Raw genomic sequence first — 17,448 nt, 5'->3', positions numbered from 1 at the left:
GTGACGTTTTGGGTCGAGACCTTCCTTCAGACCGGAAACATCACCTATTCCTTTTCTTTAGAGATGCTGTCTGACCCACTGAATTACTCCAGTTTTTTGTTTCTAGCTTCAGTTCAAACCAGCATCTGCAGTTCCTTCCTACACATAAGATGAACAATAACCAGGTTATGGAATTCAACTAGATGACATTGCAGCTATTCACATAACCATTGTCACCCAAGCAGCCTTACATTGTAGGGACAGTGAAAAAGTTGAGAGAGATGACAGGTGAACATGTGGAAACTGATACCACGTATGCGGATGACAATGCAATGTTGAGCATGTGCACAGTAAGGGGAAAATATAGGATGCTCCCATGAAGTGTTGCTTTTGTTCTCTGGTCAGTTATGAACAGAGGGCATGGTTGTTGAGACACAGTGGAGGAGAATGGTGGAGTTGACAATATCAAAGGCCAGAAAGAGAATGATCATGGAGAAAGTCATTCGAGATTTTGGTCAGGGGTATCCCTGGGCCTTAGATTGAAGAGCTTCAAATACGAGATTTCAGAAAATTTGTGATGATTCTGGGAGGAAAATTTATTCAGCTATTTTGTAGAGTAAAATTCACCTGTTGGACTATAAATTCACTGAATGATCTAGCAGAATAATTTATTATGAAAAAAAGGAAATTATGGATTTAAAATGACTTACTCTCTATTTGAAAACAACATCAGTTCCACAATAATTTTAAACAATGGAATTAGAAACTTCAAAAATAACCTTGGAAAATGCAATAGAAAACATAGCTATTACTTAAATTCTGTCACGTGGCATTGAATTTACATGAAAGACATAACTCTGCTTTATGTGAGTCAAAAAATGATAAACTAGAGGTCCAGATTTTGTTTCATATAAATAATAACTTTAAAGTATTTCAATAAATTGGATAATAAACTATTAAGAGAGTGTGTCAGCAAAACATCAATATTTCAGTACCTTGAATAAGATAATTTTCTTTGTTTTAGGAATAATTTTGCTGCAGTAATAATATAATCTATTGCAAGAAAATGCTGTCATTATACTCGCAGTTCTGAAAGCAATTATTGTAATAAATGCCAGAAAAACTGAGCAGGAGAAAGCAAGTGTCATAACATCAGAGCTGTGGATTCTTTCTCAAAAACAGAGAATCTATGATTACATTTTTCAAGTATAGACCATTTGTCAATGGAGTCAGAATAACATCAATTTAATGAAGCTTCTTTCTCTGAAGCATTAATTTATCTGCTTCCGGCATATCTTTTATTTGACCCTCGGTCTGTTGACAGCAATTTCTACTTTAATATCTGAGTTCTAACATCTTCAACTATTTATTAGCAATTCTTAAATTTTATTTTAGATTCCTTAAATATGTGGAATATACACTCATGACTTTTTAGATAATTATTTTCTATCGGAGCGCATCGTATTTTGCAAGGTCCATTAAACAATAAGCAAAGCATTTTGAAAAATAGTTAGTGGAGGTCACTTCTGCAACAAGATGTGTTAACTTAATGAGATTTATAGTACCTATGCTGGAAAATAATGATTATACAATCAAAATATATGGTGTGTAGTTTTTAAAAACTTATAATAAAATAATGGCTAATTTCCTCTCACACAGACCTCATGTTTACTGAGGAGACTTACAGTTCATTGCCCTTTGGCTTAGTTACAAGAGGGAAGAAAACTAATTGTGTCGCCTAATATTATCAGCAATAATGATCGAAAATTGCCATTTAATTTTACCCTATGGAAGACAAAGCAAGTCTTCCAGACACCTTCATGGAAAATGTTTATGCATAAGGCTTTGCATTGTGAATGTTTTCTGATAACTAGCTTTTTTCCATTAGCAAAATTCTTCATTGAAGATCCATTGGTGAAACATTCACGCAAAGATATATCTTTCCTGTGCAACTTTTCCTAATCTGTCCAATGTTTTTGCATTGCAGTTCAAAGCAAGAAAATGTCAAATATTGAAGGTGATAAGATATAAGCACATGGTTATTTTTTTCTTCAACCTTCAAATTCTAATTGATAACTTTCCAATTATTATTATTTTTTTTAATTTCACGTTCAATGCACCTTTAGTGTTAGGTGGAACAGGTTTGTTCTTTTGAAATCTTATTCTGATTGTCTTTTCAGTGAAATGCATTTCAGATTTCCCATGCTTCCTTTGTTCTGACCTAAAGGCCAGCACAAGCTCGTGGGATTGAACCTTACCAGGGAGCTAAACCACCTGCTGTGCGGCTCTGTCTGATGCTGATTTTTCCAGTGAATTTTTGTCCAGGTACTCAAACTGTGGTGACATGATCAACCATTCCTGAGTTATCTCGTATCTCCACAGATTCGATTTCCTCTTTGATTTCTGCACGCTTCCTTTTCTTGTGTCGTTTCTTGGATGGAGGAAAAAATGTTAGAAAAACAGGTAATATTACAAAGCAATGTAGCAAGGTACAGATGACTGTGAGAAGTAAGCATTTGAACAGTGTGAAGGTCAAATTTGAAGGCACAAAAAATAGGGGCAATAACCCTAACAGAAAACAAACATTACTCTGCAAGATGGCTGCTCCATTCCATTCCAAAGAGTTTTTGATACATTCAGTTCTGGTGCGTTCTTTTTCTAATACAAATGTAAAGAGTAGAGGTGCACAGTGATCTATGGCATAGTTCAAAGAGTAGATAAGGCACAAGATTGAAATGCTGTCCATATCTACTTTCCATAGTGTCATCAGTCCAACCACACCAAACTCCATTGAGATCACGCTAAGTATCACCCAAACATTACCCAATGCATTGATAACCAGGAAAATAGTCAGCAGCAGAATGATCAAGACACTAACACCAGAGTTCAGGATTGGTGAAGTGATGGATGAACTATATCGATCCATGAAAACAAATGTTGGATTAAACACTATATATTTTATTCTAGAAATGAGAGAGTGTTTTCTTAATGTTTCCAGCAAATCAATCATTTCTTCATGTATATTCTCTGCAGTTCGAGCCACCATGTACACTCTGGAGGCGATGATGTCGACTTCTTCTGATGTCTTTGAAAAAATGATATCATCCATATAGTTTTTAAATTCTGGTTGCTTCAAAAATGAGTTAGCTAGAATGCTGATGAAATCGCTTTTGGTTAGTACTGTGGCATTGATTTTTTTTAAATACTGTAAGTAATGCTCAATCCATGATATTCTGATGAAACCCCTGCTGATTATCCGCAGATCCTCCTGTATTGTTATATTCCAGTACTCTATTGGTTCGTAAATATAAAAACCTATGACTGGACTGTAGTTGCTGAAGTATTTTTGCTGGGTTGTTGTAAAAGAAACACTTTTTGAGTCACTTGCAAGCATATTAAGAAGATTTGATCCGTTACTGATTTGTAAACATCCCATAAAGGAAAATGACACATAAATCAGGTACAACAACACGACAAAAGGCTTGACGTATGTATTAATGATCCATTCAGTGTAGCGCTCCCTCAGAAAGCGCTGAATGAAATGTTTCTGATACGGATCGCAATCATGGGTACTGGGCTGCTGAAATCCATCATTTAACATTGTTTTAAACCAGACAGGCCTGGACGCCAAGTATTCAGGTGATGGAATTCGACAGCAGAATATGCTGTGGTAGCGGTTCTGTTCCAACTGCCCAGCAAATACCAAGCAGGAGCCATAAAAGGAGAAAACATAGAAATAGTTCACTAGGACTGTGACACACATGTTCTGACAGAAGATTTTGACAGATTCGACGTTGGTGAATGGGCTTGCACCCATCCCAAAGGTGATGATGTAGAGCGAGCTTGTCATCGTGTAGGACACCATCACATCAGAATAAGCAGCTGCTATTCTTTCCTTGAATGGTAAATCCTCTTTTGTTCTCCGCCACCCAGCGAGAAGCTCGAACACCCCTTTAGTTCCGTGGCCTTTTAGAAAGTAGAAGAGCAAAATTATTAGCATTGTTATGTGAACAAGTAGTTATGATGACTTTGTTACTTGCTTAACTTTTTTTAAAAAGTCTCTCGACAGTTTGTGCCTTATCCGGATGCACAAAGCGCAGCCTTATTGTCCACCCTGGGTAAAAAAGTTCTGACTGTCTACATTATCATTGCCTCTCATCATTTTATATACCTGTATATAATTTCATATACTAAAGGCCATAATTTTATATCCTAAGTATGCCCTTCAACATCTGACATTCCAGAGAAAATAATCCAAGTCTATCTAACCACCTGTAGCTGAAACCCTTTTATCCAGGCAGCGTTCTGGTAAACAAGCTCTGCACCCATTCCAAATCTTCCGCATCTTTCTTCTAATGGGGCAATCAGAACTGCACACAATACTCTGAATGGAGCTGAACCAAAGTCCAACAGATTTGTTTTCATGTAATGCAATGGAAGACACAGATTCATCCTCAGGGGAAAAAGGGAATACAACTGGAAATGTTGCCTATCCATGTTCTCCAGAGATGCTGCCTGACCCGCTGAGTTACTTCAGTACTTTGTGTGGTTTTATTTGTAAACCAACACCTGTCCCTTTACCTTCCCCCTCGACTCCATCCAAGGACCCAAACAGTCTTTCCAGGTGAGGCAGAGGTTCACCTGCATCTCCTCCAACCTCATCTATTGTATCCGCTGTTCCAGATGTCAACTTCTCTACATCGGCAAGAACAAACTCAGGCTCGGCGATCGTTTCGCTCAACACCTTCGCTCAGTCCGCCTTAACCAACCTGATCTCCCGGTGGCTCAGCACTTCAACTCCCCCTCCCATTCCCAGTCTGACTTTTATGTCATGGGCCTCCTCCATTGTCATAGTGAGGCCCAGCGCAAATTGGAGGAACAGTATTTCATATTTCGCTTGGGCAGTTTACACCCCAGCAGTATGAACATTGACTTCTCTAACTTCAGATAGCTCCTCTGTCCCTCTCTTTCCCCTCCCCCTTCCCAGTTCTCCCACTAGTCTTCCTGTCTCCTAGTACATCCTATCTTTGTCCCGCCCCCTCCCCAGACATTAGTCTGAAGAAGGGTCTCGACCCGAAACGTCACCCATTCCTTCTCTCCCGAGATGCTGCCTGACCCGCTGAGTTACTCCAGCATTTTGTGTCTACCTTAGAAATAAACTATTCGTGGGGACTTAGAGAAATCGAGATTTTGAAATGTCCTGTATATAAATATTAAAAAATTCACAACAGCAAATTAACTTCTGGCAGACAGATAAATCCTAAAAATAAGCTGACTATTTTTATTCATTTTATTAGTCATTTCCTGTGTGACTAAGGAAACCAAAGAGCTAAATGTGGACAATTTCAAGGAAGTTCCCATGGGAATTATTTCTGAGCTTCAGTCAGGTATGCTGGGCTGCTCTCTGAGCAGTTTCTGCTCTCTGCTTCCAGAACTGCTCTCTGAGTGGGACGCGGTTTCTAAATTTGCAGCAGCACAAAACCTAGAAGTTCGGTGAACATCAGAAGCTTGTGGTTGACTTAAGGAGGACGTAAATAGGTAGATGGATTCTGAAGTAATACAGAGAGTGAGAGAGTTAGATAGAGCTCTTAAAGATAGTCAAGGGATATGGGGAGAAGGCAGGAATGGCGTACTGATTGTGGATGATCAGCCATGATCACAGTGAATGGTGGTGCTGGCTCGAAGGGCCAAATGGCCTAGTCCTGCACCTATTGTCCATTGTCTATTGTCTAATTCAATTCCAAAGAAATGTAGGAACTCAAGAGACCTGGGGTTACACTTGTTCGTGAATGGTGGAAGACCACTGGACAGATTGAGACAGCAATTAGAAAAGCTTATGTGGTTTTGGGGGTTTATTATAGCTGTTTGGAGTGAAAACGAGGCGTTGTGTTGCACCTCTTAGAAATAGTTTGCCCACTGCTGAAATCTTGAGCTAGACACTGTGAGTGGCTTACACGTGGTTCCATGCAGATACATTGCTGTCAATGGTTCTTTACTTCAGTGTCTGCTAGCTGAACTCAGGCTCAACACCAAGTCCAGGATGGTTACATAAGGTGAGGAGCTGGTATCAGGCCACTTTGCTGGTGCATCTTAGGTGCTCCACAGTTGTATATCTTCATGGACAATGTAAGTGAAGCTGACTGATTTGATTTGAATCTTATTTTGATTTATATTTAAATTAGTTGGGACACTAATAAGTTGAAAGAGTATTTCAATTGCAGAATTTTTTTTCTCTTTATTTCTTTTATTTTCTTTATTTAAATGCTTTTCATCTGTTGATAAATAACTCAGATCTTTGGAGATATTTAGGGACAGTGAGAGAGGCACAAGCAGGTAGAAGGCTATTTGGCTGGCAATTGCAGTTTCAGTGATGTCTGAGGCCACTGCTTGCAGGCTGCTCTTTCTGTTGGGACAGTCATAGCAACATGGTGACGAGGGCAACAAAAGATAACTGCAACTGCAATCATCCCACTAAAGGTGAATGTGGTGCACAGCTCGTCATGTCTAATTTAATATCACTAAAGGTCTGGATAAAGAATAAAAGATAAACTGTTTCTGTTGGTGAAAAGCTTACAAATTACAGGTGACATGAGAGAAAACTTCACAAAGCAGGTAGCAGTGATCAGAAAGTCCCAGTTTGAAAAGGTGGTGAAGTGCACATTTCAATGTGGACGTTGAAAACAAAATGCATAAAATAAAAATAAGTTGAAGGGAAGGGGGCAAGAAATGGGAAATTAGACTAATTGGATTGTTCTTACTTAAAGCCAGCATGTAGATGAAAGGTTGAATAGTCTGTAATAATTCCTGATATTACGAAGTATCCTAATTTAATATAGCTATATGAGGGTCTAATTAATGTACTGTGAGAGACATTGTTCATCCATCTTTTCCTAATGACAACTACAAATATTGTCACATGCCATTGTAATTGAAATATACATTTAATCATGCATGCAATACACTATCTTTACAACACTATTAATGAACAAGTCTTGTATGTCATAATAAATGACTCCTCTCGCAGAACCTGTTCTGGAACAATGAACTTGATGGTGCAGTGTATGTAGTAATGATGGTGAACAATTACTGTTACTTTAAGACTGTCATATTTATGTCACATCATGTGACAAACTGTATAGGAAAATAACTGCAGATGCTGGTTCAAATTGAAGGCAGACACAAAATGCTGGAGTAATTCAGCAGGTCAGGCAGCATCTCAGGAGAGAAGGAATGGGTGACGTTTCGGGTCGAGACCCTTCTTCAGACTGATGTCAGGGGAGAGGGGGCTGGACAAAGCTAGGATATGTTAGGAGACAGGAAGACAGTGGGAGAACTGGGAAGGGGGGGGGGGAAGAGAGGGACAGAGGAACTATCTGAAGTTATAGAAGTCAATGTTCATACTGCTGGGGTGTAAATTGCCCAAGCGAAATATGAGATGCTGTTCCTCCAATTTCCGGTGGGCCTCACTATGGCACTGGAGGAGGCCCATGACAGAAAGGTCAGACTGGGAGTGGGAGGGGGAGTTGAAGTGCTGAGCCACTAGGAGATCAGATTAGTTAAGGCGGACTGAGTGAAGATGTTGAGTGAAACGATTGCCGAGCCTGCGTTTGGTCTCACCGATGTAGAGAAGTTGACATCTGGATCAGCGGATACAATTGATGAGGTTGGAGGAGGTGCAGGTGAACCTCTGCCTCACCTGGAAAGACTGTTTGGGTCCTTGGATGGAGTCAAGGGGGAGGTAAAGGGACGGGTGTTGCATCTCCTGCGGTTGCAGGGGAAAGTACCTGGGTAGGGGGTGGTTAGGGTGGGAAGGGACGAGTGGACCAGGGAGTTACAGTCTCTGCGGAAAGCAGAAAGGGGTGGAGATGGGAAGATGTGGCCAGTAGTGGGATCCCGTTGGAGGTGACGGAAATGTTGTATACGACAGCTGATGGGGTGGAAGGCGAGGACAAGGGGGGACTCTATCCTTGTTACGAATGGGTAGAGGGGGAGAAAGAGTGAAGCTGCGGGATATAGAGGAGACCGTAGAGAGAGCCTCGTCTGTAATAGAAGAGGGGAACCCTCATTTCCTAAAGAAAGAGGACATCTCTGATGCCCAAGTATGAAACACCTTATCCTGGACGCAGATGTGGCATAGACGGAGGAATTGGGTGTAGGGGATAGAGTTTTTACAGGAAACAGGGTGGAAAGAAATGTAGTCAAGATAGCTGTGGGAGTCAGTAGGTTTGTAGTAGATGTCGGTCACTTGTCTGTCTCCTGTGATGGAGATGGTGAGATCCAGAAACAGTAGGGAGATGTCGGAGATGGTCCAAGTATATTTAAAAGCAGGATGGAAATTAGTGGTGAAATTTATGAAGTCAGTGAGTTCTGCATGGGTGCAAGAGGTAGCACCAATGCAGTCGTCAATGTAGCGGAGGTAGAGTTTGAACTTTTAGTGTATCTTTAGTTTTGTATTATGTAGGGTGTGGTGGAGGGGTGGGGAAAACTTTTATATCTCTTTCCTCGATGGAGATGCAACCTTTTCTTTATTGTATCTCCGTCTGCACTGCGGCCTAACATTGTGGAGCTGGTGGCTTCTTGCTGAGTATCGACCTTGGGAGTTCCAACCGCGGGAGCCTGCGGATTTAACAACTCGGAGCTGGCGGTCCCTTTGCCAGGGATCCACCTCGGGAGCTCCAACCGCGGGAGCCTGCGGACTTTAACATCGTGGAGCTGAGATCCCCCTTTGTCAGGGACCGGCTTCGGGAGCTCCAAGCCGCAGGAGCTTCGACTGCCCTGATCACGGGAGCTTTGATCGCCACGATGTGGGAGCTTCGATCGCCGACTGCGGGAGCTTCAATCACCCCGACTGTGGATGGTTTGACTCTCCCGACCGCGGGAGAAAAAAGGAGGAAAGAAGATAAGACATCATTGCCTGTGGAGGAGCCGCCGTGATGAATGTTTATGTTAAATTTTTACGTGGTTGCGTGTTTTGTTGCTTTTTTGGTATGACTGTATGGCAAATCAAACTCCTAGTATAATTTACATACTTGTTTTGTTTTCATACTTGGCTTATAAAATCAATTACAATTACAATTACAATCCCAAGACCTACAAGGTCGTGGTTAGAAACCCTGTCAAATTTTCGATGTAATTTCAAATTTTAGTAAATAGTAAATAGTTATATTGGTTTCTTTCCAGAAGTCTATCCATTTGCATTTTCATTATTGAAAATCCACAACTCTACCTACCCAGTCCTCAGTACGTTTGTTTAAATGTACCATGATGGTTTAACTCCAAACTCACTGATGGTAAACTTGCAATACATTCCAAGTAATTGAGAACTAGAATTATGAGGTGTAGCAATTTCCGGGGCAGATTTTTCGTGAGCCTATGGGGTAGAAATTAGGTAACTTACCTTCCATCCAGTCACATGGACCTGCACCCGTTATCATCAGCAGCAACACCAGTCTAGATAGATTTGCAATTATCACTGGGATATATATATATTGGCCAAAGCCACTGACATGCTTCATGAAGTTCAGCATTGAAATAAGCATTTATATATTGCCATCTAAGAAAACAAACACAACAGATTTTAATAGGAGACATATGGAACTGCAAATGCTGGAATTTTGGGCAAAACGCAATGTGCTCAGTGGGCCAGTCAACATCTGTGGAGGGAAAGTCCACATGATGTTTTGGGACAGGACTCTTCTTCAGATCAGCACTTTATGTTTTAATAGGATTTGTGCTGGTAGATCATTGGCCTGAAACATTAACTGTTTCACTATTTCTCCCCGCTCCTTCTCTCCCTCTCCCTCTCCCCCTCTCCCCCTCTCCCCCTCTCCCCCTCTCCCCCTCTCCCCCTCTCCCCCTCTCCCCCTCTCCCCCTCTCCCCCTCTCCCCCTCTCCCCCTCTCCCCCTCTCCCCCTCTCCCCCTCTCCCCCTCTCCCCCTCTCCCCCTCTCTCCCTCTCCCTCTCCCCCTCTCCCCCTCTCCCCCTCTCCCTCTCCCTCTATATATATATATATATGCACACACGCATCCCTTATATATATATAGAAGAGAGAGATAGAGAGATACAAAGGATGGGGCAGGATGTGGGTGGATTGTAAGTAGCTAGTGAAGAACTAGACACATTGTCAGGTGATTTCAAAAATAGGGGCTTCAAAAAAGTTGGGAGCCTCGATCACCTCGTGGCACCACGGGAGAAGAAATCAGGAGGAGATAAGACTTTGCCTTCCATCACAGTGAGGGTGTGCCTAGAGCAATCACTGTGATGGCTGTTTGTGTAAAAATTGTATCTGTGTGTCCTGTGCTTTTTGCTGTCTACTGCCGGACCCTGACGTGAGAGGACGCTGGCGTTGTTTATTCGCCGCTTCTCCGTTAGGATAGTTTGTCTGTTTGTTTTTATGTTGTGATTGTTTATGTAAAGCGCTTTGAGCTTCTGGAAAGGCGCTATATAAAAATAAATGCTTATTATTATTATTATTATTATTTCACACACATATCCATCGGCTCAGCCATTGACATGATTGCATGATCTGCATTGGGTGGGGGGGGGGGGGGGGGCACTGTAGCCAGTGCAGAGGGTAGAATCACTGCTGAAGATCCATGTTGGAATTAGAAAAGTGAGGCGGCAGAAGATGACTGTTGGATGTATGCATTTAAATATTTCTTACCTCAGAAAGCCATCCAGCCAATGCGGGAGAAATCTGCAAATAAGGGCCTAGAGCTCTGCACAGTGGGAGGCAGGGTCACGCAGCATCACGGGTGCAAGGGTAACAGTGTGATTGCAAGGGTGTGAGTGCAAGGGTAGCAAGTAGCAAGGAGCACAGTAGCAAGGGTGAACCCCACATAATGTCGAGGCCGAGCACTACTTGGCAGGCCACCATTATTCTTGAGATCCATTCAGTGGGGTGTGCCAATGTGTCTCCAGAATGGTTCAGGAACATTGCTTCTGATCTTGGTTAATCAAGGAGACTTCAATACAGTTGCCACCATGGACTGCCAGAAAATGATGGAGGCAAAATAGTGGCCAGGCCATCAGATATTCACCTGCATGGCTTACTCCCTCTGATTGCTCTCCATTAGGGCGATAAGAGAATGGAATCGGTGGTTTTGGTACAGGGTTATGTTGCTTGATAGCATTGAGGGGAAGCCTATTACTCTAGCAAAGCTATACATTCTCTCTGGCTCCCTGTCTCTAACAAGGGAGGGGGAAATGTACTCAGCTCTCTTTAAATGTAGAGCCTCAGTGAGCTCCTTTACACAAGAATGGATGGCAAATTGTACAACTTGTTAGCACTATCAAGACTATGAACACCATGTTAAGGATCTAAGTATATTACTGGTGCCCAAATATTTAGTGTTGCCTAACACAATTTGTAGTGAACTGCAAAACACAAAGTGCTGGTGGAACTCAGCAGATCAGGCAATATCTGTGTAAGAAGGAACTGCAGATGTGGTTTAAACCGAAGATAGACACAAAATAGGATATTCTTGCTATTGAGGGCGTGCAGCATTGGTTTACTAGGTTAATTCCCAGAATGGCGGGACTGTCATATATTGAAGGACTGGAGCGACTAGACTTGTATACACTGGAATTTAGAAGGATGAGAGGAGATCTTATCGAAACATATAAGATTATTAAGGGGTTGGACACGTTAGAGGCAGGAAACATGTTCCCAATGTTGGGGGAGTCCAGAACAAGGGGCCACAGTTTAAGAATAAGGGGTAGGCCATTTAGAACTGAGATGAGGAAAAACTTTTTCAGTCAGAGAGTTGTGAATCTGTGGAATTCTCTGCCTCAGAAGGCAGTGGAGGCCAATTCTCTAAATGCATTCAAGAGAGGGCTAGATAGAGCTCTTAAGGATAGCGGAGTCAGGGGGTATGGGGAGAAGGCAGGAACGGGGTACTGATTGAGAATGATCAGCCATGATCACATTGAATGGCGGTGCTGGCTCAAACGGCCAAATGGCCTCCTCCTGCACCTATTGTCTATTGTCTATTGTCTATAAAAAGCTGGAGTAACTCAGTGGGACAGGCAGCATCTCTGGAGAGTAGGAATGGGTGACGTTTTGGGTTGAGACCCTTTTTCAGACAATATATCTTTTGTACGGAATGGACAGACGATGTTTCTGGTCAGACAACTGCCCTTCTTGGAGTCAACTGCCTCCGCTGGCCCTTTTCTATCACCCAGGATTAGTAAGTCAGGCCACATGAAATTAATTATATTCTCTAATTCTTGCTGCGCTCTTGTCCCTTATTTAGTTGCCTCTGTCATGTTTGCCTGTGTTACACAGACTTGTAAAGTGGCACCAAAACTAGTGATGAGGCATTCAATCTAATTAGCTGACAGACACTTCATTGACATCTGCTGCTGTGACAGCCTGCTGCCACATTCCTCTGCTGAAATTAGCAGTTTATTCGCTGGGCCCAAATATTGGTGCATGTATTTTGTCCATGTTTTATGCCAACTGCAATTCTAATGCATTTGCAATTGAGTGAGCAACGATTTTTTATTACTTAACATAGAAACATAAAAAGTAGGTGCAGGAGTAGGCCATTCTGCCCTTTGAGCCAGCACCGCCTTTCAATGTGTATTCATGGCTGATCATCCAAAATCAGTGCCCCGTTCCTGCTTTTTCCCCATATCCCTTGATTCCATTAGCCCTAAGAGCTATATCTAAATCTCTCTGGAAAACATCCAGTGAATTGGCCTCCACTACCTTCCGTGGCAGAGAATTCCACAGATTCACAACTCTCTGGGTGAAATAGTTTTTCCTCATCTCAGTCCTAAATGGCCTACCCCTTATTCTTAAACTGTGACTCCTGGTTCTGGACTCCCCCAACATCGGGAACATTTTTCCTGCATCTAGCCTGTCCAATTCCTTAAGAATTTTATTTGTTTCTATAAGATCTCATCCTTCTAAATTTGAGTGAATATAAGCCCGGTCGATCAATTCTTTCATCATATGTCAGTCTCGCATTCCTGGAAATTAACCTGGTGAGCATACGCTGCACTCCCTCAACAGCAAGAATTTACTTCCTCAACTTAGGAGACCAAAACTGCACATGATACTCCAGGTGTGGTCTCACCAGAGCCCTGTACACCTGCAGTAGGATCTCCTTGCTCCTACACTCAAATCCTCTCACTATGAAACCTCTTCTATGTTCATAAACCATTCATTGGTGTAAAAGTAGTGCTCTCATCCCTTGGAATGAATAGGACATCATCATTAGAATGAAGCCCTGAGAGTTTCTTCGTTTATTTCTATACATCTCAGTAATTTGGCTGAATAGGACTAGATAAATCAAATAAAATATTTGCAGGTCCTCCTTAGCTTTATGGTACATAAGTAATCTACATACATGTTAAGGTTAAGGGGAAAAGATTTAATAGGAATCTGAGGGGTAACGTTTTCACAAAAAGGGAGGAGGGTGTATGGAAAAAGCTGCCAGATGAAGTAATTGAGGCTGGGACTATCCCAACGTTTAAGAAACAGTTAGGCAGGTACATGGATAAGAGAGGTTTGGAGGGATGTGGACCAAACACGGGCAGGTAGGACTGGTGTTGCTGAGACATGTTGGCTGATGTGGACAAGTTGGGCTGAAAAGCCTGTTTCTACGCTGTATCACTTTATGACACCCTGACTCTTTGTTAAATGAGCTGCATATCGCAATGTATAGCTTTCCCATTGTAATTGTTCTCCAAATACAATGAAACACCTTCTGAACATAATTCACGTTTGTCCAGCAAAAGAAAACAATGGAAATACTTTAAATTAATTCTGCACAAGTGTTGCGTTTGTTTGATGTATACAAATTGCCGACTGCAACATATCAATAGTAAAACTTGACCAATGAGTTAAAAAAAGTCACATTTTGTGGCTGCACAAATTGCTACCAATAAATTACACAGACACTTCATTAATTTAATCCAATGTTAATAAATGAGTGATAAATGTTGTTTTAATTCATTATGCCAGCCCTTGCTAATTTGAAGGTTTTTGTGTAAAAAGGCATCCTGTTTACCGGCCCTTTTTAATGGCCCTGTTCCCAAAACGACTGAAGATTGTGAGGTGCATCAGCATTTTAGTCACGCTCAGGTCTGGCACCAATTCAAGTACTGCAGTGCAGGAGGATATCAGCACATTTCTCGTGTGAGTTCACTTTGGCCAAGAGTGGGTGACTTCCCCAAATAAATTTGCCACATAGCTAAATACATCATGTTTCTACCAGCATTCATTTCTTGCCATGTTTGATTCAATATTTTACATATTGCTGATCAGCAAATAAGAATCAAGGTAAATGATCATAAATGTATTAAAGTATCAGCTCATGGAGACTGCCGCAGAATGTATTAATGCTAGCAGCTGCTGTTTAATTTAATTTAATCACGTAATTCTAGACTGGTTGAGCGAGATGGCCATAGGGCTTGATCTTCTCTCCCGTCACAACCCTGATTTTGACACCAGAATTAACTGCTCTATCTATTACTAAGAAATTACTGATTGTGAATGATCAGCCATGATCACATTGATTGCTGGTGCTGGCTCGAAGGGCCAAATGGCCTACTCCTGCATCTATTGTCTATTGTCTATTACAACATATAACATTCAATTTGACTGCTTATGCACTTTTTCGTGACAGAGAGGCTTCTTCCACAGTGTTGATAATTTATCTGTCAAAAATGAAGTTGGTGGCTTACTTAAAATGTATTCATTGCACAAGGGCAATGATGCCAAAGCCAGTAATTATTGGCATCTATAATTGCTTTTGAGAAGATGGTGGTGAGCTATGCCCTTAAACTGCAGAGGTCCATTAAGTGAAGTTGTGTTTTGGTGCTACTTATTGAGAGGTTCTGAGATTACAACCCAATGGCTATGAAAAGTGGAGCTGTATCTCCATTGCAGGACACTGCAATATATTGAGGGGAATTTAGAGATGGGAGTGCTCATATTCACTTGCTGCTTTTGTCATCCTTGGTTATGTTTAACAGGCAGAGGAAGTCATTCAACACAATGGCTCCATTCTGACTCTCAGAAGAAGGAATCTCAGTCTGATGAAGGGTCTCGACCCAAAACATCACCCATTCCTTCTCTCCTGAGATGCTGCCTGACCTGTTGAGTTACTCCAGCATTTTGTGAATAAATACCTCCGACTCTCAGAAGAGTCATCTCATCAATTCTATTGCCTCTCCGCTTATTTCCATGTGCCCATCCAACTTACTCTCCCTCACATGCCATTAGCCCTTAGGGGTTATTTACAGTAGCCCTTTGACCTACCACCATGCCTTTGCAATGTTGGAAGGGGGGGGGGGGGGTACCTGTTTTTGGAATTAAAAATGGGTTGTTGGAACCATGAAGCAGCAGAGCCAATTGGTGCTCAAATAATAGTGATAGAAATAGCGATTTCAAGAGGTGCTCTTGGATCAAGCTGGACAAGTAACTGCAGTGCATTTTGTAGATGGTACAAATTGTAAACACAGTCCAGTTGTGGAGGGAATTAATGTTTTGGAAGGGTGATTGGTTGCCAATAAAGCTATATTGCACAGATCCCTGTAATTTCCTGGGGGAGTAACATGATTTTGCATTGACTATAAGAGTCAGAAACCTATATTGCAGTTTTATAGGACTTTGGTTAGGCCACATATGGAGTATTGGTCAGCCCATTACATAAAAGATATGGAGGCTTTGTAAAGAGTGCAGTAGAGGTTCAATGCTGGCAGGAATGTTTTTTTTCAAGAACGGCAGAGGTTGATGCAGGACCTAATAGAAGTATATAAAATGCCTAGATAGAGTGGATAATCAGAATCTTTTACCAGGGTGAAAATGTCAAGGACGAGAGGGCATTGCTTTAAGGTGAGAGGAGCAAAGTTTAAAGAAGATGTGCGGGGCAGTTTTTTTTTAACACAGTGGGTGGTAGGCGCCTGGAACGCATTGCCTGGGGAGGTGGTGGAGGCAGATACGATGTAGTGGAATTTTTAAAGAAAATTTTAGATAGGCAGATGGATGTGCAGGGAATGGAGGGTATGGGTCACAGGCGGGCAGAAGAGTCTGAAGAAGGGCCTCGACCTGGAACATCATCCATTCTTTCTCTCCAGAGATGCTGCCTGTCCCACTGAGTTACTCCAGCATTTTGTGTCTATCAGAGATTAATTTAACATGGCATCATCTTCAGCCCGGACATTGCGGGCCATAAGGCCTGTTCCTGTGCTACACTGTCCTATGTTCTATGTAGTCTATGCAGAATAAGCAGAAAACTTGCAGAGTTCTAATGGTGTGGTTTGAAATTCTTCTTAATTCTGCACGTGCCGATAATGATACAAACATAATCAAAAGCATCATATGGTGATGTCACATTTATTTATATTTACAAGTTAAGTTACTTCATTGGTAAGCAAGAATATTCCATCACAACTACTATCTGAAGAAGGGACCCGGCTCGAAACATTGCTTATCCATGTCCTCCATAGATTCTGCCTACAGTACTTTGTGTTCTGCACAAGATTTCATCCTCTGCAGTTCCTTGTCATTATATTCCATACCAATCCTCCTGAGCCAGGAGGTGATGGGAAATCTGGAGAATTGTGTCAGTTGCCTTGGAATATCCAGCATCTCACTGGTTCTCGTTCTCATCCTATTTAAGTGGTTTTAGCTAACCAGCTGAGCCAGACTGTGCTCCAACCTGCTGCTGATGCTTCCAATGTCAAGCACAATGATGTCCCTGGCTGTGAGTGCTTCAACTATCCTGATGCGAGGAACAGAGACTACTATGAATTTACTTGAAGCCAAGTAAAAGTTTTGGAGCTCGTACACATGTTAAAACTAAAGTAATTATTGAGAAGTAAATAAAAGGCAATTGTTTTATCATGAAATTAATTGTTTTGCATCACACTTGGTGCTTTCATTTGGTTGTGGTTTTTAATACTAGTTTTTAAATGTGTACTTTCAGTGTCATTGGAACAGAAGTTAACCATGTTGGTTCTATTTGTTAAATATAATGAGAAGATAAAACAGTGTTGAAAATGAAACAAAAAAATATGGGGGTAGGGAGAATATACACTGGTGTGGGTGTTTGCATGTTAACAAGCAACCCCATGCATAAGATTTTGAGCTGTGGCCTTTAAACAGGTACCCACAAAATGGCCTGTTGCCTGCAACCTCCCAGAATGAAAATAGTGGAAAGGGCAGCAGATTTTTTTTAGGGCGGGAAAAGGTCAGAGCAGAGGCACATGATCATTGGAGACTGAAGTGGAGAAGTGAGATGAGAAGTGATTCCTAAGCATGAGAAGCAATTATGGGAAGTGTCAGCTGGTAATGGGTCCAGTTGTAGAGATCATTGGTGAGAACTCTTTAACCAAAAGTTTATTAGTGCTGAAGCTGCCTACAATTTTTAAATTTATTGCCACTGATAATTTCCCTTCTCAGGCAGGAGTCCATTGTAAATACTTAACTAAGCAAAACTGTCAGATCAGACCAGA

At 41.7% G+C, this 17,448-nt stretch overlaps 1 protein-coding gene across 1 annotated transcript in view; it reads right to left on the bottom strand.

Annotated features, from left to right (window-relative positions):
- Positions 1 to 878: 878 nt before the first annotated feature.
- Positions 879 to 17,448, bottom strand: part of ptchd4 (patched domain containing 4) — a 71,735-nt gene continuing 55,165 nt past the window's right edge. Inside the window, exon 3 of the mRNA XM_078400150.1 lies at positions 879 to 3,945. Within this exon, the coding sequence (XP_078256276.1) occupies positions 2,309 to 3,945 (1,637 nt within the window). The 3' untranslated portion in view covers positions 879 to 2,308. The remainder of the gene's footprint in view (positions 3,946 to 17,448) is intronic.

Source organism: Rhinoraja longicauda, chromosome 5 (assembly GCF_053455715.1).
Source record: "Rhinoraja longicauda isolate Sanriku21f chromosome 5, sRhiLon1.1, whole genome shotgun sequence".
NCBI classification, from domain to species: Eukaryota; Metazoa; Chordata; class Chondrichthyes; order Rajiformes; family Arhynchobatidae; genus Rhinoraja; species Rhinoraja longicauda.
The sequence above is the reverse complement of the archived record's forward strand: the minus strand, read 5'-3'. Positions and strand labels throughout refer to the sequence as shown.